Below are 22,737 nucleotides of genomic sequence, written 5' to 3' on the forward strand. Positions count from 1 at the left end.
GGTTTTTCTTAGGCTCCCTCTCTGATGTCTTCACAATCTCTGAAGTCTTGTCTACTCCCAGAAGTTAGGCACTCGGTAAATAAGCGGATGTCTTTGTGCTAGTTTCCTGTATGGATACTATTATCACCCACTAAGAAAGCCTTTGTATGAGGTGGGTTAATGTACTTGAAAGTGAAAGAAACTGATTCCCTTAATGTGCACTATGCACATCTACCTGTAATGTTCGTGTGGAACATGTAAACTATTGCAAATTCATACATAATATGTGAACTAACTTTTCTGCTTAGGCAAGCATTTGCTGTCTTCTTCCAGAATATTTTTGAGATAAAATGATCAGAGTTCCAAGTAGATGTCGCTATCAAATGGATTTATTGGAAGGCATTACAATACTGCAATACAGCAATTATACCATTTTTATGCAGCTTTTACACATTTCTAGCAGCTGCAGTTGGGAAAAGGTAAAAAGACCTTTTTCTTAGAGCTGTCTACACTGGTCCAACTCTCTTTCTTAAAATACTATTGTTAAATTAGATTCCTTTCTAATGTACCAATGATCTTCCCCCACTGTATTACTTTGCATTCATCAACACAGAACATTGCCTTTCTCGTGCAGTCCTCTCTTGCTTCCAACCAGGGTAAACTGATTCAGTATCACGTGCAGATTTTGCTGCCTTCCTCAGAAAATTCATAATCATAGAACCATAGAAAGATTTAGTTTGGAAGAGACCCCTGGACCCCTCTACTCCAAACTCCTGCTTACAGCAGGGATAAATTTCCACTGCCTCTCTGGGCATCTCTTCCAGTGCTGAACCACCTCCAAAAAGAAGCATTTGCTCATTATATGTAGGCAAAATTCCCTTGTTGAAAGTTGTGGCCATTACCTCTCTTTCTTTCACTGTGTCTTTACAGCTTCCCCATGAGGTAGGAGAGACTGCTGTTAGAACCCCCTTGGGCCTTCTTGTTTCCAGGCTGAGTAGAGCTAGTTCCTGCAGCCTCTCCCTGTGCCCATGCCCTGGACCATCTCCAGTTTTGTAACATTTTGTTCGTACTGGGTTTTCTATATGTGGCTTCTTCAGTGCCGTATAGAAGGAAATAATCACCACTGTCAACCAGCTGGTTGTGCTTTTGCTGATGTTGCCCAGCATGTGCTTAGCTTTCACTGCCACAAGGGCACATATTAAGCGTCGTATCCACCAGGATCTGCTGGCATGAAAGCAGAGCTTTTCCTGTTCACTAGGCCACCAGACTGTACCAACGCACATGCCATTCCAGGTGCAGGACTAAATATTTGTCTTTCTTGAATTTATGATTTCCTACTGGTCAGCTCCTCCCGTTTGCGGAGGCTGCTCTGAATGAAGCCCTCCAGGTGACAAACCACCCCCTTCTCTCCCTCCCCATTTCAGTCACTGGGTCACTGATGAGTGGGTTCCGTACTGTCATCCCGGATATTGATGCAGATGTTAAACAGAATCAGCTCCAATATTGACCTCTGAAGAAATCCATTCAACACCACAGGGCCCCAAGAGAATAATTAGCAACTCCTTCTACATGTGTACTGTGACATGTATTATTACATGTCTGACATGATAAACGCACTTTTTTTCTCTCTCTGGGCTAGCTTCTGATCCATGACAATATTTTTCCTTTTGCTGTTTGATCAGTGGACCTCTACATGAGGCTCCACAGCTCCCACATGGCTCCACAGCCTCATGTGGAACCTCTCAATAATCTAAATAAATACCATTCCCCTTAATCTGGTTTTAATGTTTTGTTAAAAAACTCCACATCACAAAGTTTTTATTCATTTGAATTATCCTTCTGGTTTTTTTCCTTGGCTTTGAGGTTCAAAACAGGGTTGTGCCTGCTTTTAAAATCTATATGTATTTAACCAATTTGCCAGGTGCTAATGCACAACTCTGTTTGTACTTTACCACATTGCTCCACAACCTTCTTAAACGCATAAGCTACCCATCGGTCCCCCTCCAGTCCCTGGAAGCTCTGATGCTCATTAGAGAAGGTGAATTGTTTTTTTAAATAGCTCATCCACCTCATTCCTAATCTGCCTCAGATCTTAATCCCTTTTAAGTCTGCAGCTTGTTTAACACCTCTTTTATTGTCATTTTTTACCTCCAAACTGCATCATTGCTACCAGGATACTTCCTGGTAACAGATAGGGAAGCAATCACATCAGAGTAGACAGGTGCAAATAAGTTATGTAGCATCTCACCAAAATTCTTTTCTTTCTTAGACCCACAAAATATTTGCTGGCTTCTGGATACTGATAGCTTTGTTGGCTGGCTTTACACCATTATCTGTACTTTCCAAATAACTTCTGGCCAATTTTGGTTGGCTGCTGCAACTTAGGCCCCTGCTTGCTAGTCATGGAACACTGGCATTCTGCAATTTGCAGGATTTCTGTTTTACCATGTCCTGAGCCTTCACCTTATTTGCCATAGTGTTTTACACCTTGCCTTCCTCCTGCTCTTTCTCATCACTTCTACACATGGCTCAGTGGTATTTTGAAGTTCAAAGCTTTTTTAAGTAGACTTTCCCATTAACTAGACTTTCTCATTTCTTTTTACTTCTCTTAACTTTCACCTTGTAAGAGTTGGACAGCTACTCAAAACTCGTAAGAGTTTGTAGCCAATGGAGAGAAAAGGGCTTAGCCATGCAGTTTCAGGATGGCTTAGTCACTCAGGAAAGAGGATGAAGGTAGGTGAGATGAATCTTTCTGTAGGAATCTCTTTCTGTCGTGTGGGAGTAGAGACGGAACCTAGAAAGAGTCAGACTAAGTGCTGTGAATGTTTCCCTTTGCCCTGGTCATCTTTGCCGCCCTGTGGCAAAACTTTTCGAAAGTGAGCCCTACTATACATTTAATGCACTGTCATTTAGCGGCTTGGACTATCTGTTTCCTAAAATTAAATTGATATGATCCATTTCTTGGGCTGATCTAATAAAAAAGAGGACATCCTGCTTTTCACCATCTTCCCTCCCTGATTGTTCTTCCACCCCTCCCTTGTACCACCTCTGTGTTTGTTGGACCCCTCATTTCAACTCACTTCCCTGTCAGAGAACTAATCCAGAAAAAGAGCAGATATAGGTTTTCTGGTAGGTTTTAATGAGGTGAAAGAACTCAGTGAAAACTTTGACGTGTCAGAGTGGGCCTGACGGGGTGGGGGGGGAGAACAGTGCAGCCAGGAAGGAAGGAATGGGGTGAAGAGACGGAGTAAGATCCTCCCATTTTGGATAGTGGCATGCTGTTAGACAGGCTTAGCTATCTTAGGTAATGTAACCCACAGAGATATGATTAAATCATTGCTCTAAACCTGGTCCTGTCTGACCAATTAACAAGTAATTAATGCCTCCTGTAATTATCATCTAATGCTAGATTTTCACCACTTCTTTTCTTTCCTCATTGTGCAAATAATTCCTTCATCCAGGGAAAGCTGGGATTTATATCCATCCTCATTCAGCTGCATTTCCACCCTGCACTAGATGGTTGGTAATTTGTACTTCACCTACTGGCATACAGAAACTTAATGTTTCCACACAATTAGGTACCTCCAGGTAAAAGCAAGACAGGTTTCAATACTTGTGTCATTTTAGCAGTGCAACACCACCAGGAGAGGTGAGCTGCAGAAGATGGGGCTTAGCTGATCTTTTCCATCTCTGATTTCTAAGACTTTCGTTCTTTAGGTACCAGTCAAAAATTTTGCAGATATAACCTCAGAGAGGATCTGAGTTTTGTTTCTAGAAGGCAATCACAACTGTGCGTGACACAGCTTCTCCAGATATGTAAGTACTGCTTGCCCTGGCAAAGAGAGTTTTGAGAGTCAGCGAGTATAGTGGAAACAGTTTTTATTTCCTAAAGAACAGATGGTAGAAGAAAAGAAAGAAAAGAAAACCCTTTAAAAATCTGGCATTGTAGCTAAAAAAAAATACATTCTCTAAAAACAAATCTATACCATCTAGAGTGCTAGGGCTGCAAGTGCTCAAAAATAGGCACTACTAAAATCAGAGCAGTCTGCCAATCTGTAATATTGTATATAATGCCATGAAACCGCACAGGAGCATGTATATAGCTAGTTCCCCTATCCCTACCCCTAACTTTTAACTTCTCACCTCATTATTCCCTTTCCTCCTCTACCTCTTTCTTCTCTCACAGTTACTATCACAGCCCTGTTCAGAACGAACTTTCGCATGGATTTCCCCTTTGATCTGCAAGAGCTGCCAGCATTTGCTGTAATAGGGTAAGTTCCCGGGAGCCTGGCTCCTTGCTCTACAAAGGTTATCATGTGAGCTCTGTTAAGAATTCTTCTGCAAAACAGTTACAGCTCTTTTAAACAGTTTGATTGTCACAATTAAGGCCTCTGCTTGTTAGGAATCCTCCTTCAGAAATGGTGCCCATGTAATACAATGGGTAAGGAAGGAAATGTGGGTATTATCAAGCTGTTTGTTATTTCCTTTCCATATATGTTTTTCAGAAATAAAGTTCTGGAAAAAAAAGTAAGTCTAACTTGGTCTAGGTTCTGGGTATAGATTTACTGAATGGTCCTTTAACGATGTTGATGGCATCCCCAAATGAACTGACTCAACAAGTATGGCCTTTTCACTTGCCAAAAATGGGACAAAAGATTTAACCAGGAAGTTTCCCTTTTACAAGGTCAGAATGGTTATCCTTTTCAAGAGAGTTTGGTACGCTCGACATGGTGGCAAGGGTAACTGAACCGTAATTGGATCCAGTGAGAAAAACAATTAATTTATTAAGATGAGTGTCAGTTTTATTTTATTTATGGAGATATCTGAGTTGGTTTCATTTGTGGAGGAAATTTTGGGAAAAGAAAGAATGAACTTAAGAAAAATGAGAAGAGAATTGGGAGATACTAGAGAAAAACTGAGTTTGGAATTGCTGTAAAGAAGAGTCTTGGGTTAGAGCTTCAGAGAGGCTCCAGGGAAATCACTGCAGAGCAGTAGTGAAGGGAATATACTGTAGGAACAAATACCTGGGCATTATGAACACATTCTGTTGCAAGACCTGGATCCCAGACCAGAAATATAGTTGAGGTTTTCCAGCTCCTTTTAATAGGCTGCTGTCATATTCATTTACTTGAATATGAACTCAAGTGGGATTTTTTGAAGACATCAAATATGTTGAAAATCTATGAATATACAGTAGCTTTTTTGCTAGTAATACGTATCCACTTTGTTCTTCACCTTAAATAGACTTGCATGCTGAACTCAGGGGAATCTGTTTGTTTAGATTGGCAAGGACAAAGGTAATCCTTATGATTTACAGTTGATAGAATGCAAAACTTTTTGTCATTCTGTTTTGAACGGAGTTGGCAGAGCTGTTTTTTTGCAGTACTGCACATAGGCTAGGAAAGGAGTGTATGACAACTGTGAAATGCTTTCAAATGCCTGGGTGTCCAATGTTTAGAAGAACAGCTAAAGACTTGGATAGTCTTGGATAAAGTCCTGATGCCAACTTGGAATGCACCAAATTCTCTTAACATTAAGTCTCAAAGTTAGACTCTCTTTCTATCCAACATATTTCTTCACTTTCAGGACAAAAAAACTGAGCAAGGCCAAGCACTATCAATAGGTAGACCTTGTTCTTCTGGTCAGCAAATGTTGTAATTTGCAAAATGTATACAAGAGGAGCACTTCTATTTTATTGACAAATTGATAGGCAGGAATGGAGGGATCTATTTTTTAATGCAAAGTATTACAAAGAAATTCAGTTCACCATGCAGCCCTTAGGCTCTTATTGCCTAAGGGACGGGTCTATTTTAACAGTATTGCTAAACAGTGCTGGCTTAAAATATTTAGGAGAAGCTTATTGGACATGTTTTTCTGTGAACAGCTTTATATTTAGTTTAAACTTGTTTCTATGCAATTTTTAAACGATCAAGCAGGAATTTTCCAACATACAACCTTTTAAGTAAGCTAAATTAATCTTTGATTGATATTTGGCAAAGGCCTGCATAACATATAACACAGGAAAATTCCATTAATTTTTAAAATTAATAGAATTAAAATGTTATCTGTTTATCCTCAGTGTTTTGTGGGTTAATTATTTGCCACATAAAATAATACTTCCCCTTACCAATTCTAAATGCACTTTTTTCACTCTTTCTTTTTTTTTTTACTTCACCTTTGAGTATTAGGCCCTATTTATCCAGGTCTCATTAAGCTAGAGAGCACAAGCATCAAGGCCAGTCCTTAGACAACTATAGTTTTTTGGTTTTATTATGATCAGGAACATAGGCCTAAGTGATTAACATCATAGAGATGACATACTTTGCTTTAGGCATCTCTCTATTACTTTTAATATTTGATGTAGGTATATAATTTTGCTGAACCAGAGTTAAACTCCCTTCATTTTTACTATTTCCTGTTCGAACCTGATGTCTAAGTTCTGACAGTACTGGTCCTTGCCCAGTTGCTCTTCTCCAGCCCCCACTGAGATCTGTCAGTCCTTTTTTATAGATTATTTTTATAGATTATTTTATAAGTTTTTATAGATGAGATTTCCCCCTCTAAGCAAGAGAAAATTTAAGTGGTAAAATGGCAGTGTGTGTTACAAAGAGGTCCAAAATAATCTCTCCCCTTTCATCAGGGAATCAATGTCTTCAAGTGAGTTGCTGTAGGAGTAACCCTCTAGGGGACATTTAAAAGACTTCATAAACAGCTGAAGATGAAAAACACTTAAACTCAGTTTCTTGGCTGATGGTTTGTGTATTATATGTTGTTTGGTATCATTTTATTTCATTTTCTCTACTTTAGGATATGTTCTGGATTCCTTGGAGCATTTTTCGTTTATCTCAATCGCCAAGTGGTCCTATGCATCCGGCGTCATACGGCTCTGAGCCAGTTTCTCACCAAATAGTGAGTGCCTTTGAAGATATTCTCTTTAGGGACCAGATTTTTATACCCTACTGGTATTGGATAGTAACAAATGCTTTCTGGAAGCTAGTAGAACTATTCGAAGTATATGATAGTAAAAATAGGAGAAACTGAAATTATATGAGAATAAGATATCTGCAAACATCAAAAGAATTTGTTCTGAGCTGGATTTTCTTCTTAACCAGCCCAAATAGTTCAAATAGCTTCTTGATTTAGAAGGGAGACTCTGTAATATTCATTAAGAGGACAAGGGAAACTACTGATTGAACAGAAAATGTTTTTAATTAGAAAATCAATGATTGTGCTTCTTAAGATCATGCTGCTTCTGATTATTTTTTTTAGAATCTGTAAAAAATAAATTCAACATCATTTATATTTAAGAAAATTAAATACAACTGAAATCTAACTATGTCTTTAAAATCTAAAATGTTTTTAATCAAAATGTAAGCAAAAATGTAAAGAATGTGCTGCAGTATTGCAATTACTGCATACTTACGAACCAAAAGCTGAAACTGATAGTAACCAAATGGTGTGAATTGCAACATGGAAAAGAAATGCAAAACAAAATAAAAATCTTAGCAATAAAGGTTTTACAGGGTACTTTTTTCCCCTGTCTAATAATGTTATAGCCTCCAAAGTTATAACCTGAAGAAGAAAAGGTGACTAACTGTAAATGCCTTCAGTCTCTTTACAGAAGGAATCTGATGCTATGAGAATTTTTTAAGTTGAGAGGTGTGGAGGACCTACATTTCTTAGCAAGTTGCAGATGTGAGCAGAAGAAAACCACTAGTTAAAAAGAAGTTCAAACTAACTTAATTTATTATGTGGAAGAAAAATTGTCTTTCTTCACTTTGTAGCATTACCCACAAGCACCAGCAGACCCATCAAACAAAGTTAATAGAGAAGTGGAGCAATGCCTTAAAAGCAGGAATTTACTTTAAACTTTTGGCTAATTTCTCAGAATTTTGAAGGTTCTTAGACTGAAAGAAATTAAAGGTTATGTTTTGTCTTCCTGAATACCACAGCATCTCAGCCAGAACTTCCTGTAGGGAACACAGTAGTTTGTCAGGGGAGCCCTGACAGGATTAGTCCAGCACATGGAGGCAGCTTAGACTCATGTTGTCTTAGTGCCCATGAAGTGTCACGGTGTACCCAGAAACCCACCCTGGGATAGGAGACAGCAGTACGAAAACACAGATGGCTTCAGCTTGCTGTCCAGCTATGCCCCACCGGCCCAGCACAGGTAGATCCACTAGCCACCAAGGACACCTTCCCAAAAATTGTGACGGTCAGCAATTCAATGGAAAGAAAAACAGTTTTTTCTCATAAGAATTAATGCAATGGGGGATGCATGCAGAAATGTATGAAAAAAACCCTACATTTAAATACACTAGGACAGGATACATTGCATAGGGGATGAAGAGGCAAGACTGGCATAATCAGGACAAATGGACGAGGTGCTGACTTTTGACAATAGGTCAACACATCACTGTAAATGAACATCCCTCGCTGTGTATTCAAGTCTGTGCATTTTGTACATCCCTCTCTCCCGCCATCACTCCCATTACATTAATTCTGATGGGAAAAATGGCTTTGCTGACAGTTGAACTCTGTATGAATGATGATGATCAGTGGAGCAGGGCATTAAATTGCCAGTAACAGAGCCCCAAAGCAATAGATACAGATGTGGCAGAGAGCTTTCACAGAAATAGCATTCATAGTTCTGAAGTGATAGCGCTACAAGAAAAGAATGTGAGGTTGTATTTTAATAAACTTTTCTTTCCTTTCAGCCGCCTCATATACCCTGGGGTTATAACCTTCCTTATAGCAACTGTGACCTTTCCTCCAGGATTTGGGCAGTTCATGGCAGGAGAGGTGAGAGCGGGATGTGTATTTGCAATTCAGTGCAGTTCTGCAGAACAGTCCCCCCTTACCCTGTGCCCCAATAAACCATAAGGTTTTATGTCATGGAAAGGGAAAGAAAGATTTGGGAGGAGTTTGGACTGAGGAGGGACTATATTCTGAGACTTATGATCTCTGCTATCTCCTTCATATAAAATTTGAAAAACGCCACTGTCCTAAGCAAGTAATACGGAAGATGTTACTCCATGTGTGAAAGTAGTTATCCTTTTACCAGTTCCATCTCTCTTCCTGAAGATTAAAAATGTGAATTAAGGCTCATAATCATGAACTACTGAAGTAAAAATCTCCTCTACTTTCTTGGAAGAGAGGTAGAATATTTACTCCATCTAATCTCATGGCTTTTGCCTGGGTTTTTTTGCTGTTTAGTTGATGCCACGGGAAGCCATCAGCTCTCTCTTTGATAACTATACCTGGGCAAAATACACAGGGGACCCTCAGATCCTAGGGAAATCTGCTGCCTGGATCCATCCCAAAGTCAGTGTCTTCATCATCATCCTGCTTTTCTTCCTCATGAAGGTAGGAAACCCAGTTCACCATAACCCTTCTCCACTCGGAGTGAATGTTCTTGATGCTTTGTAAAATAGTTTGTGAACTGCAATGAGGACTTGCTGGGTATTGAATGAAGCACTACAACTGAAATGGGGTCTTACATCTTTTGAAGTGATTTTTGCCCACCTTGAATGCAAGATTACCAAAATTATTAGGGAATAGTTTCCTGGTCTTAATATAGTGACCTCCTTCACTGCTCCCTAGGTCATCTTCCTCACACATCCTGCTGAATGTCCTTTGTTACCCACCGGGTAGTAGTTGGTAGGGAGGACTACGTCAGGAAAGATTTCTCAAGTTCCAAAAAAATAAGTAATTGAGTAAAAAGCTCTCAGATAATTTATGTTTGGTCTAAATGAAGACTGACACAGTCTACTTAATATTCCTGACTACAGATAGGAGACAAATAAGAATATGCAAGCACAATCTATAGTTGCATGAGGCTCAAGGATTTGTTAGCAGTACTGTAACTTGATGGAGAAATGCAGCTGAAAACAGTTTTGCTCACTTCTTGGAAAGCGACAGTGGATTAAGTGTTCTGAGCTGACATGGTCTGTAGAAGTTGCAACTGAAAGGATTGAAAGGATCAGCTGTGTAACTGACACATGACAGAGCAAGAGAAGAGATTTGAAAGAAGAAAACATTATATTCCAGTATTCAAAATACAAGTAGCAAGAAAGAGGTTTTCCTGGGCGAGAGGGGGAAGATAAAAGGGTAAAAATATCATAGAAACGGTGATTTTTTTGTTGCAAAGGAGCAAAAGAGCTGAGACCACCTTGCAATATCAGTTGAACATTTCAGTAGATCAGGAATGGACATCAATGATTGATTGATACAGCTGATTCCACCTAAAGTAAAACACTGTATCAAATTTCTGACAGGCAGTTAATGGTTCTGCTTCTGTGATAATTCTGATTATAGTGTACCAAGCAGTTAAGGTCTCATTTACTTGAATAAAAGACGGATGGACTACATGGTGTATCTATCCTGAGTCCATCTGTTCTCCCTTGGAAGAGTTGTAACCTCAGACACTAGATTCATTGGCCTTGTCCCATTAATTAAGGCTTCCTCAATTCACTAGATAACTGCTCCAAGCAGTTTATTTTCTTCTGGATATATTCAGGGTTGGGACAGACCACCTAAAAAGAAACTGCTGTTTCGATTGTAGGCAAAGACTTGGCCTGATTCTCCACTGCACTATAGTCCCAATTCTCAGCTGTATTTGGCCTGGGTTCAGTACTGCAAAGACAGAGCAATACTCCACTTCTGCAGCTTGCTAGCCTCTGTAGCCAGCCAGAAACCTCTCCTCTGGCATATTCAAATGGCTTATGGAAGGAAGAGCAACAGCCAGTATCAAATTGATGGTTCAACCCATCCTCACAGCATGGGTGTTCCTCTACCATGGGCTGAGAGTTGCTGTTTTGCTGGTTCTTTGTTACCTTTATAGAGGGCTTTCCTAAATGGAAGGCTACATCCTAGCTTCATTTTCCCTTTTATGCCAACCATCCTATAAGAGTTACAGTGGAAAAACTGTCTTGGGTGGATTTCCTCTCACCAAATTGACTGTCTACAGATTAGTATCTCATCTATAGCTACAACAATGTCTGCAGAGGCATCACCTCCTCCTCAAAGGTGCCTTGAACAGGAAGGATTTGCCCACTCTGAGGAGAATATGGTCCTGAAATACGTGAAAGTATTGCTCTTGATGTGCTGGACCATGGTTGTCTCTCTCCTATGGATGATACTGGTGCAGCAAGGGACATCTTGCCAGTATGCTTCTTTGTACAAGCTTTTGAAACAGCAGCATTCTCTGTGTTTTCCTCAACTGTGGAAATCTCTTGTCGTATTGCCTGAGAAAGTCTGAGCTGTAAGATTAGGCTGTTGCCTCCAGAAGAAGTCTATATGTGCTGGGCTAAGTCAGCATTTGAATTGGTTTTAGCAGTACAGGACAGATTTCATCATTTTGCCCCATATAGTGATAGGAAAAGAGGCAACAGACACAAGCTATAACAAAGGAAACTTATGACAGTTGGACTTGAGGAAAAAATTCTCCCCAGAGCAGTGACACAAATGCCCAGAAAAGCTGGGGAACCTCCACCCTTCAAGATGTTCAGAACTCCCCTGGACAAGGCCCTGAGCAACCTGATCTAATTTAGGAATTAGCCCTTCTGTGAGAGCAGGGAGTTGGGGGAGAGACCTCCAGAGTTCCCTTCGTACTGAAATCTTTCTGAGTCTGTGAAATGTTGACAACCTTGTTCTATGAAAAGCCAAGCTGTTTGGAGCAGTAGGAAATCTCAACTTCTGAGGTCCAAGGCAAAGGAACTCTCATATTCATCCATCCCCTTGGTGATTCAGCTTCCCTGACACCACAGCAATTGCCCAGAGGTCCTCTGCATCAGTGTTGGTGTGTTGCCAGAGTTCCTCCAGCTCCCCTTCACACCTCACAGCCCCTTTACCCTTCACTTTCCGGTTGAACTGCCAGATCCCACAGAACATGTCTCCTCACAGATTCACAGGCTGGGCAGTAGAGTGGGGCTGCAGGATATGCTATTGCTGCTCAGTAACCACCACATCCTCTGCCTCTGTTCTAGTTCTGGATGTCTGTCATTGCTACCACGATGCCAATCCCCTGTGGAGGTTTCATGCCTGTTTTTGTTCTAGGTGAGTTTCAATTTTGTGTTGCAGCATATAGGTCTGACAGGTGGAGAGGATAAGAGAGACATTGCATACGTACCCAGTAGGTTTCTTCTAGTGGATGAGGAGTCATCACTTGATGTCTATGACAAGCTAGGTTACCAGTCCATATACCAGCCTCTGAGTCTCTGCTTTTGTCATTTTCCCACCCCCCAAATCCAAATGCTGAGGAGGAAATCCCTGTCCTTTTACATAAGGAAAGCCACACTGTGGGGAGGCATGCTGAGCCATGGCCTCCTAATTTCTCTGCCTCTTCACCTATAGAGAAACTCTCATCCTACGATTAGTGGTAGCTGTTCCTTTTGCCCCTGAAGGCCAACTAGAAGAGAGAACCTCAAAACTAGTATCTGCAATGTAATCCACCAGTTATTCATTTTTCTGACGGAAATATGGTAACATACGGGAGTTTATTGTTTTTTAGCTGTTTTTAATTCCAAGACAAAAAAATAAAAAGAATACGATGCTAATGTTAAGAAAGAGACGCTATGTTAGACTAAAGTACACAAGCTCATGAAGTTCAGCATGAAGTATCCACAGCTCTTAAATGAAATGGTGTGCGCTAAGGACCTCTGGGTTCTGGCAGGCAGCAACTGAACAAGAGTCAATAGCATGCCCTTGTCATGATGAAGGCTAACCACAAAAAGGGCTGTATTAGGAAAAGCCTAGCCAGCAAGGCAAAGAAATTGGTTATTTCCCTGCATTCAGCATTTTGGACACAATTCTGGAATATTGTGCCATTCTGTGTCCACCAATACAAGAGATTTTGACAAAGTGCAATGAGTCCAGCAGAGGCCACTGAGATTGTTGGGGAGCTGGAGCACAAAACAAACAAGGAGAGCCTGAGGAAGTTGGGCTTGTTCAACTGACAGAAGAGAAGGCCAAGAGGGGATCTAACTGCGGCCTTCACCACCTAATGCAGCAGCGGATAGAGAGGATAGAAAGACTCCTCTTAGAGACACACAGTAAATAGGAAGTAAAGGCACAAGTTGCAGCAGGGGAAATTCTGCTAGGACATAAGAAAAAAATTGTTTCCTTGGTTAAGGTGCTCAGAAAGGCTGGAGACTCCCCATCCTTGCAGACTTTTAAAGCTTGTGTGGACAAGGCCTTGGGTGGCTCGATCTCACTTTGAAATTAGCCCTGTTGTGAGCAAGGTTCAGAACAAGACCTCCAAAAATCCCTTCCCACCTAAACTCTTCTGTAAGCTGTGATTCTAGTGTTTGGACATTCATAGAATGAGTGTGTGAAGGGCCTCAACTGTGATCTGGACTGACACTGTACATATTATGACAATACCTGCCTGGGAATCACAAATACCACTCTGCCCGGTGTGCTTAAGTGGAAGAATGAGGGGTCAACTGTATTTACATATCTTAGTACCTTTTTGTCCTTTTGGAGTCTAACTTCTATATTTTGTAACTGAGAACTACTCTTTAGTGCCCAGTGTCATTTTAATGTAGGTTTTGATTTTGTTTCTGTTAGAAGATACTCAAGTGATCGCCCAGCATAGCTGCACGGCACAGACTGGATGTTCCTTAGATGTTAATTCCATAATTGTCAGTGATATTTTCCAGGTGCTGCATTTGGGCGTCTTATTGGGGAAATCATGGCATCACTTTTTCCCAATGGGATCCTCTTTGATGGTATTGTTTATCAAATCTTACCTGGAGGGTATGCTGTCATTGGTGAGTCTCCATGTCTTTCTTTTCCTTCGCCTGGTCCCATCCCCATGACTTTCCTGGTTGACATGATATGCTGTTTCTATATGACAGTCGTCTTCTCTCCCTATTCCTTTTCCACCCTACCTGGGAAAGGTGCAGCAGCTCTGACAGGAGCAGTGAGCCACACTGTCTCCACTGCTGTGATCTGCTTCGAGCTGACAGGTCAGATCTCTCACATCCTCCCCATGATGGTGGCTGTCATTCTTGCCAACATGGTGGCCCAGAGTCTGCAGCCCAGCCTCTATGATAGCATCATCCAAGTGAAGAAGTTGCCCTACCTGCCAGACCTGGGCTGGAATCACATAAGGTATAGTAGTAAAACAGAGGTGGAGGTGGGGAGTGGCAAAGAAATAAAGCAGAAGAGGGTGAGACCATGGGAGAATAAAAGGTCATGAAAAGGGGATGGTACTACAAAGAAAATAAAAAGGCAGAATAGGCCTGGAGCGAGAAAAAACAAATGGTGGAGTAGAATTAGGGTTCATACACAGAAATGGAGAAAAGTCCTCTTCTTTTTTTTCACTGAAAGCACAGGTTTGAATAATCTGCAACGTTACTGAATTTGTATTAATATTACCAAATTGTTTCAGTTTAAAAATCTAAAAATTAAGTGACTCATTTTCCATTTTTTTCCGAATTCAGTGGGGTTTGGATTTTTTCCTCCAGCAAATGTTTGAAATATCATTTTATTTGGATATTTTGCTTAAAACAAAATCCAGTTATTCATATACATTTCTTCCTATCTCTAGTATATATAATGTACATAGGTATGTATATATAAAACATCTATACCTATATGTGTATAGATATGTGTATTTTTATGGTGAGGCATAATGGAGCGGAATACAACTGTAATGAAAATCCAGTTAATCTGTATTGATCCTGTTGGAAAGTCCTCTGACTAATCTCACAGAAGATTATTTAGCAACTGTATTGAGAACACTTTTAAGGAAGTGGTCATTTATATATTTCTTTAAGGAATTTATCTGCTAGACATTTTTAATATGCTAGCTCTTCACCTTATTGTTTATAAATTCACAGCAAATACAATATCTTTGTTGAGGATATTATGGTCCAAGATGTGAAATTCATCTCCTCCAACTGTAAATACCGAGACTTGCAAACTCTTCTCCAAAGCACCACTGTTAAGACTTTGCCTTTGGTGGACTCACCAGGTAAGCAATGTGGAGAAACTGGTCGTTCTTGAAGACTGTCTCAGCTTAAGAGCCAAAGAAACTAGCTTTCAAATTACATGCTGTGAAGGAGACAGTGTAACCCAATACATAAAAAATCATCCTAAAAGTCTTCCTCTATGGATGATGTATGACAGAAGGCTGTTTCAGCTGGTCAGACAGGTAAGCTGGAGTGTGGGCAGTGGAGCAGATATAGCAGGTAAGGGAGGTGCGTGGGAAGTTTGTGGACTGAACTGTGACCACTAGGGGAATCTTGCGTAAGTAAAGAGCCTGCTTCTGATGTGGTGCTGAGGAGTGGCACAACTCAGGGATGGTGAGCTTCCCACAGCCCTCAGTGTATTAGCAGGAACTAGCAGGGCTGGTCAATGACTCTGATATAACTCTAGATAGTACAAGTCCGAGCACTTTGAAGAGGTTGGAGGGAGGAAGGGGCAGTGTGTGGCAGGGGACATTCAAAACCTTGAAGAGGCTTAATGGCTTCTCTGCTCTGTGTTATGCAGAGACCATGATCCTTCTGGGGTCTGTAGAGCGATCTGAACTGCAGGCTCTCCTCCAGAGACATATAAGCCCAGAACGGCGACGGCTCCTCAACAGAGAAATGCAGCAGAAGCTGTCTGAGGCACCCTACGATGGGCACAGCAAGGGACCGTGGGCAACCCTGCCAAAGCTGAAGCATGAATCTTTTGCTTATGTTGATGAGGATGAGGATACAGATGAGAAGGGAGAGGTGAGGGAGAGAAGTGGAGAGACCGCAACACAGATACTGCTTAAGAAGCAGTAAGGCATTTAGACAGGCTGAGAAAGAAATGACACAGGTTGGACTTTATTTTCTCTCCTTTCCATAACAGCTGCCTCGGCCCCCAAGTCCCACTCCCAGTTATCCAGAGGAGCCCAATGGCCCAACAAGTCCTCTCAAACAAATGCCTGAAACTTCAGAGCCACAGCAACTCCCAGGTATGGTAACTTCTGGCATGCCTCAGGCACATCCTAGTCAGCTTGTGGAAGCTTTCATGCTGTGTTTACACGCTGTGAAAGGTGCTGATTTCCCAGAGACTGAGAGAAGGCACTTTCTCTGCTGTTCCCGTATTAAAGGTACTTTGTTAATGTACCTCAACATCAGTGTAACGTACCTGGAAATATCTTCTGTTTGTGATCCCTCAGAGAGCACGGCAAAAGTAGGCCCACTCAGGCTGCTCTCTTTCTGTCACTACTGTCCACTCCATCCTTTGCAATAGCATCTCCTCAGACATTTTCTGGAGAATCTGCATGGAAGGGTCCCATCTCTTGCCTCCTTCACCCTGTGAATGGATTTCCCTGGGAAAAGCATCCCGAGAGCTAAACATCTGTACTTGTTTTTTGAGTAGCTTAGGCTGTTGCTCAGCCATCTCCAAAACTGAACAGCTCCTCCCTTGGACACACATCTCTGATTCAGCTACATTAATATGATGGACAAATATTGATGTATTGTGTTCTTTGTGGGCCACCCCAGCCTATATTAGCTTTGCTTCCAAGACTGTACTCATAGCTCATATCTGATTCATGTATCATGTATGTTTGATGCAGGATGGTGGGTTTTTTTTCCTTTATGTGTCTTGAAATATGCAGAGAGTGAGTAAGCACAGAGGTGTAGCCCAATCTTGAGAATGAATACAGAGGATAGGGCTCTGGCTTGTGCTTTTAGGCACCTAAAGGTTAGCACATAATAGAGCATATAGCACATTCTCATTCTTTAACACCATTCATGTATGACTAAACCTCTAAGGCATAGGAAAATCCACTTTATGCTTCTGTGGCAGTAGAGTGGTGGGACAGCCATCCACCTTCCTTATCAAATCAGAAAAAGAATCACATCGAAACTAGGACAGTGTATGAGACATTTTACGTGAAGCTAGTACTGAGTGATCCAGGATTGACAAGTGGAAGTGGAGCAGGCGTGACTTCACAAGGCTTTCCCTGCCATAATTTTTAGTTTGGCTCACAGCTGTCATTTTTTCTGACCAACTTTTCTCCACAGCCGTGTTCACTTCACAACAGCACCATACCCTATCTCCTCCTCTTTGCTAATTCCTGACTGTCCTGCCTGGGAGAATAATTCTGCAGTCTTTTTCATTCCCACCATTACACTGCTGGCACAACCCAGGGACTCCTCCCCCCTTTGTACCTGTCACATTCAGGATGTTGATATGTTTTGTCTTTGAAGTAATTTCCAGATTCTCACCTCCCCTTTCCATACTCATCCTCCAAACCACATTCTCTTTGTGGACTGCAGAAACCTCTAGTCACAGCAGTTTATCCCTTGTATCAGGTTGTTTGCTGTGTTAGTAGTCTTGCTTCTGTGTTTTTTTTTTTCTTTAGGGACACTGATCTATGAATATTATCTGCAAGGGCTACTTTGTAATGGTTTATTTCCTCTCCTCGAGGAAAAGATATTTCATGGGAATATTTATTCTGGCATGTCCCAGACACAATCTTACAAACTGAATGCTAGATTATGACTGGCTCAGCTCTGTCATATTACCATCTACTATGCCCCTCATATTATTTCCCAGCCTGCCTTGGGCAAGGAGATGGGCATGGGGCTTTGTATTTTTGTTTCTCACTTGTTCTTCTCTCTTATATATGTGTTTGTTTTCATCCTTCAGGCAATTTAAGGAGTCTGAGACAACTGATCCAGCAGTTCTTGTGCCATTACAACCGTCCACTTGAAACAGAGAATGCCACCCAGGTTAGCGATACAGAGAGCCTAGTAGTACCCTGAAGAGGGAAGGGAATGCAATGGAAATAGAATCTACTATTCAAAGCCATTCAGCATTTGGCCAAAGCATGGACATGCTTATGGTCCTGAACTCTGACAGCATCAGTGGGGAAGTCTCTCCAAGGAGAAAGGGTGTGATTACTGTAAAGGAGTGTGCATCTTCCTAAAGAGCCATCTGTCAAGGCTACCATCATGACTGAGTGTGGGCTTCTTTTTCTCAGTGAATAACTTAATGCTGTTTTGGCTAACCTGGAATAAAGTGCAGTTCTATTCCATTTGGCAAACAGTTTTGGCAAGATAAAAATGAAAAAATGCTTTTGCCTTGTGCCATGTTAGATGCCCTTGGGTATCTGACATATCTGCACAGGGTTGGTGGATATCATACAGAGCCTATGGGAGACACTCTAGGGCAGTAGTTGGACCCCATGTGGGATATCTAAGAGCATCTAAAGCAGTACTAGATGACCGTGTTTGGGCACCTGAATTGCTCCATCAGCATTCCATAGTCAATCTTCATTGGCAAGGGAGGCGCAGCAAGTACAGAGTACACCTTGTAATGTATGAGTATAAAGAAAATCTAAACACTCAGTAATATACTATTTGGAACAAAAAGGGGACGACATGGGGTGAGGAGGCTGTGCAAACTTTTCCTTTCTGTACTCTTTGAAGCTGTGGGTTCTTTGTCTGTCCTGAACAGTGTTTTCTCCTACAGGAGCCGGTGGAAGTTGTTGACACAATGAGGCCAGAAGAGGTAAGACTGGGTGCAGAAAGGGAGTGAGGTTAATTGAGTGCTTCTTTTGCCCATTTCATATCACTTGCAATACTTCCTGAACTCTGACAACCTCAGTGATTGCCACACAAAGCCATAGCTAAAGCCATTTTCTTCTTAGAGTTGCACAGTGGGCAAGTCTCACCCAATAACAGAAGAGATTGTTCTGCTAGATGTGCTGAATAAGGCTCTGACTAATCTGATCTAGCTTTGAAGTCAGCCCTGCTGAGAGCAGGGTTTTGGACTAGAGACCTCCACAGGTACCCCCTCACCTATATCCTTCCGTGTGTCTGTGTTATTCCTTCATTTTTTACACAAAGGAACAATTATCTTGCAATGACAAGGGGAAGATGTACTCAGAAAGGAAAGCTAAGATCACTCCCTCTTTAAGCAGGAAGGAGCAAAACCTCACCTTCTCAGAAAACCTCTGAGGTACTGGAATTGCTCTGTTTCTGTAAGGACTTGGCATCTGGCAAGGAAGGGACGGGAAACCTGAGGGGTGTGATATAATGGGCAAGATGAACGATCTACATAGGAAGGAAGAAGCATTAATAGGAGAATGGGACTAGTTTGGGTACACAGGACAGCAACACTGCTGATTACTGTAAGAGTGATTCCTCTTCTTTCCTGTGTCAGATAGATGCTTGGGAACAGGAGGAGCTGAACAAGAATGTGTGCTTTGACAGCTGCCGCATAGACCCTTCCCCTTTCCAACTGGTGGAGAGAACTTCCCTGCACAAGGTGGGTGCAGATGTCTCTCTGAGGCATACACTATTTTTCTCCACCCTATCTATCATTGCAAGTCTAGTCTATGACTTATTTCTTCTCCTTGTCTTCACCTACAACTACTATCACCAGCTACTTCCACATCCAGCTACAGAAGTCAGTTTGTTCCTATAACCTTTTGTGTGTACCTCCAATCTCCTGCAAAATGAAAGGCTACATGATAAGAAGTCTAAGTGCGTTTATTAAAATAGCTTTTGGACACCACATAGGATTTTCCAGCCACTACATTAACAGAAGCATTGTATGCCTCGCTGCTGGGGGCATTACACTGAGATTTACACTCCGCTTTGTCATTGTGCAGCACTGGAATGAGTACTTCTGGATTTCTCAGGGTGTTTCTGTCAGGGTATAGCGTCTGCCTCAGTGTATGAGAAGAGTTGCTTCAAAGCACCCTATATCATAGGCTCTTCATTGAACTGAGGAACAAGGAAAGAGGAAGCTGGATCATACAGCTTCTAGAGCTAGCACAGGATGACTGAGGATAAAAGCAATCATTGTATATTGGGAGTAAGAGAGGACTGGTCTTCCACTCAATGGAAATGGAAAGCAGTCAACTGAAGCAAAAGTGCACAGTGCATGTTTTTATTCATTTAACGGTGAACGGTCAGCATATGCCTTGCACAAAATTAATTAATTACTATTATCAAAGGGGTAAGATCTCAGCCTTGAACAAAATAAGAACAGGTTAGCATATACTTAAGATGAGTTTGGTGTTTTCTAAAGGGCTGGCTGAAGTAATCTGAAAACCACAAGCATTTATCTTTGAGAATATAAGACTTACAAGAAATTATACTTGAAGACTGCAAATGGGGAAAGTTTCATACCTCTCATAAAAAAAAACAAATGAGAAGCTTTGAAATACCAGACAAGTCAACTTAACTTGGATGCACAAAAAATGCAGGAATAAATAATCAAACTATCTGAGGTATGCACAGTTAGAGCTAAATGTGAGACTACTGACAATGGCAAGAATATCACAGCTTATCATGATCAAATTGTATTTAACCAGTCTGATTTTCTTTTACACCAGAGTAAAATGTCTTGTTCCTGAGAAGTGAGATTTTCCCTAGCTTACACTTGGACATGACATTCAGTATCTCATGTGATGTTAATTCTTTTCACACCAGCTGTGAAAGAATGACTTTATGTAAGGCCACAGGTAAAGTCCAGCTAGAGCTCAGCTTAAAGAACTTGGAGGCTGGAAATACCTCACAGATGAACACTGAGAATGCTGAAAGTTTTAGAAAGCCTGATCTATGAAGAACAGTAAAATAATGGGGTATATTTAGGCTGAAGAAAAGAAGACTGATAGCAGTGTGATATCTGTCCTTTTAAGAAGGCTTTGTAAGAGAAGGGGAATAATTTGTTCTCAGTGTTCCTACTGCACTGGATAAGCAGCAATAAGCTTAAGTTTTGACAGGAAATATTCTGGAACAGGAAAAAAGAAATCTTCTAGTGTTAAGGAAAGCACTGGAACAAATAGCCTAAGCAGGTTCTGACTTTGCATATTACTATATGACAGTTTAATTTCCAGTACCAAAATGAAATAGATCCCCAAATACACAGGCTGTTGGATGTGAATCTCTGTTTGCCAGATGCAGGAGGGGAGTGACCTTGAGAATGTGCTCTCCATCATCAACACACTCCCAACTATGGCTACACAGCAGAAGGACCAAAGGATAGTATTTGCCAGCTACAAAAGGGGAAGGAAGAGGTAGTTTCTCACAGGGATGACTGCAGACTTATACGCCTTTGATATTTGCATTTCTAAATCCCAAGTCCCAGCTCTGGCAGCAAGTATCATGTTACCAGTTTCCAAAGTCCCTGACATGGTCTTTTGTGTTTTTGCTCATAGACACATACGTTGTTCTCATTACTGGGCCTCAGCCATGCCTATGTAACCAGTATGGGGAAGCTGAGGGGAGTGTTGGCTTTGGAAGAGGTAAGTCTCCTCCTAATCAACTGCAAATGTTCTGTGGATCATTGCAATAACTTACAGGTGTTGGAGAGCCTAGCTGGGAATATATATAACTATGATCGCTACATTTTCAATCCCGTGTTGAATTCTGAATCAACCCTTTGGAAGCCATGTAAAGGAATGGAATGTATTTGAGGCAGCAGCAGGCGTTTTTTACAGGGATGTTAGATGGTTCATCCTTTTCATGAATGTAGGCCTCTTAATTGAGTGGCTATTAGCGTCTCTGAAAATGGTGTCAAATTTTCTATTTACTGTGGAATGAAAAATTACAACACCAGTGTAAAAGATGATCTCCACAGGCCCCAGAGGTAGACCTGTGACTCTCTCTATTTGTGATCCCTTTACCCTGGAGAGTAGATGAACTTCTGCTGGGTAGGGCTGGGTCAGCCTCCCTTTCATCCTTTTTTTATGAACTTTTTCTTTTCTCATAGCTTCAGAAGGCAATAGAGGGCTCCACACGCTCTGGGGTTCGCCTCCGCCCACCCCTTGCCAGTTTCCGCGATACCAACCGGACTTCCATCAGCAGTGAGAAGGTCAGCCAGGCCACTCAGGTGTGGAGCCAGCAGGACAACTGCATGGTGGCAGCACAGCAAGCAGCAGATTTGGGCACAGAGAGCCCACTGCCTCCCTGCTCGCACTCCCCCCAGCCCTCACACTTGCATGAAGAGGGGGAAGTCCTGTGCTCCACTTATGCCACTGATACTGAGTTGGAAGAGATGGAGCTGACAGGTCCAGTTGCTGAAAACATCTCAGACATCCTCAAGGACATAAGCCTACGCTCCACTGACCTGGATGAGGATGAAGATGAAGATGAGGATGTCCCCTTATAGCTGGTGTGAGGGGAGTAGTCCATCACACTCTTCAGTTGAGCCAGTCTTCTTGTGTTTGCTCCTCAAAGAGAAGCTTTTGGATGTTCTTTGCAATCCCCACAGAGGATTAATTCAGCTGGGAAAAGGGGCATTGGACTGATCCTTTCTTCTGCTGCTTTCTCTCCATGCAAAGACTGTTAGGCTGTTGGACTATACGGGTGTGTGCAGGACTCAGATGTGGACTGCAAGGTGGCTAAGGGCAGGCTCATAATGCTTAGGCTTCTGTCATGTCTACGTAACACGGCAGAAGGGATTGTAACCGGACATGAATACTACAGTCAGGATGGTCTGTGTCAGTCTGCCACGTGGAAAGTCGAGAAGGAGCAGCTCTTCTCATTCTCCATTTGTGTCATCCTTCCAGTCACACCTGGCCTGCGTGCACCAGTGTAAACAGAGGCAGACCTCCAGCCTAGAAGCATATTGCTGCTTCTGACTAAAATCCTGTCTATGTGGCTGCAGCTCCTTTTTGTTAGCTCTTATCTTGCATCCCCCCCCAAACATTCCCGTGTAGAACATTTTTCCTCTTTCTCAATTTTTACTCTGGGATTTTCCTGGATGGGGATGCAGTTAGGAGCTTCTCCTCTGTTCTTTAGCTGAGCTGTG

At 41.8% G+C, this 22,737-nt stretch overlaps 1 protein-coding gene across 1 annotated transcript in view; it reads left to right on the forward strand.

Annotated features, from left to right (window-relative positions):
- The window catches only part of CLCN1 (chloride voltage-gated channel 1), a 45,243-nt gene extending 23,148 nt beyond the window's left edge, over positions 1-22,095 (forward strand). Inside the window, exons 10-24 of the mRNA XM_075160690.1 lie at positions 4,166-4,250; positions 6,787-6,888; positions 8,697-8,781; positions 9,196-9,345; positions 11,967-12,036; positions 13,641-13,751; positions 13,881-14,094; positions 14,826-14,959; positions 15,478-15,704; positions 15,826-15,931; positions 17,620-17,702; positions 18,445-18,483; positions 19,138-19,242; positions 21,143-21,229; positions 21,697-22,095. Coding sequence (XP_075016791.1) covers positions 4,166-4,250; positions 6,787-6,888; positions 8,697-8,781; positions 9,196-9,345; positions 11,967-12,036; positions 13,641-13,751; positions 13,881-14,094; positions 14,826-14,959; positions 15,478-15,704; positions 15,826-15,931; positions 17,620-17,702; positions 18,445-18,483; positions 19,138-19,242; positions 21,143-21,229; positions 21,697-22,095 — 1,997 coding nt within the window. The remainder of the gene's footprint in view (positions 1-4,165; positions 4,251-6,786; positions 6,889-8,696; positions 8,782-9,195; positions 9,346-11,966; positions 12,037-13,640; positions 13,752-13,880; positions 14,095-14,825; positions 14,960-15,477; positions 15,705-15,825; positions 15,932-17,619; positions 17,703-18,444; positions 18,484-19,137; positions 19,243-21,142; positions 21,230-21,696) is intronic.
- Positions 22,096-22,737: the final 642 nt, after the last annotated feature.

This window comes from Calonectris borealis, chromosome 1, assembly GCF_964195595.1.
Source record: "Calonectris borealis chromosome 1, bCalBor7.hap1.2, whole genome shotgun sequence".
Lineage (NCBI taxonomy): Eukaryota > Metazoa > Chordata > Aves > Procellariiformes > Procellariidae > Calonectris > Calonectris borealis.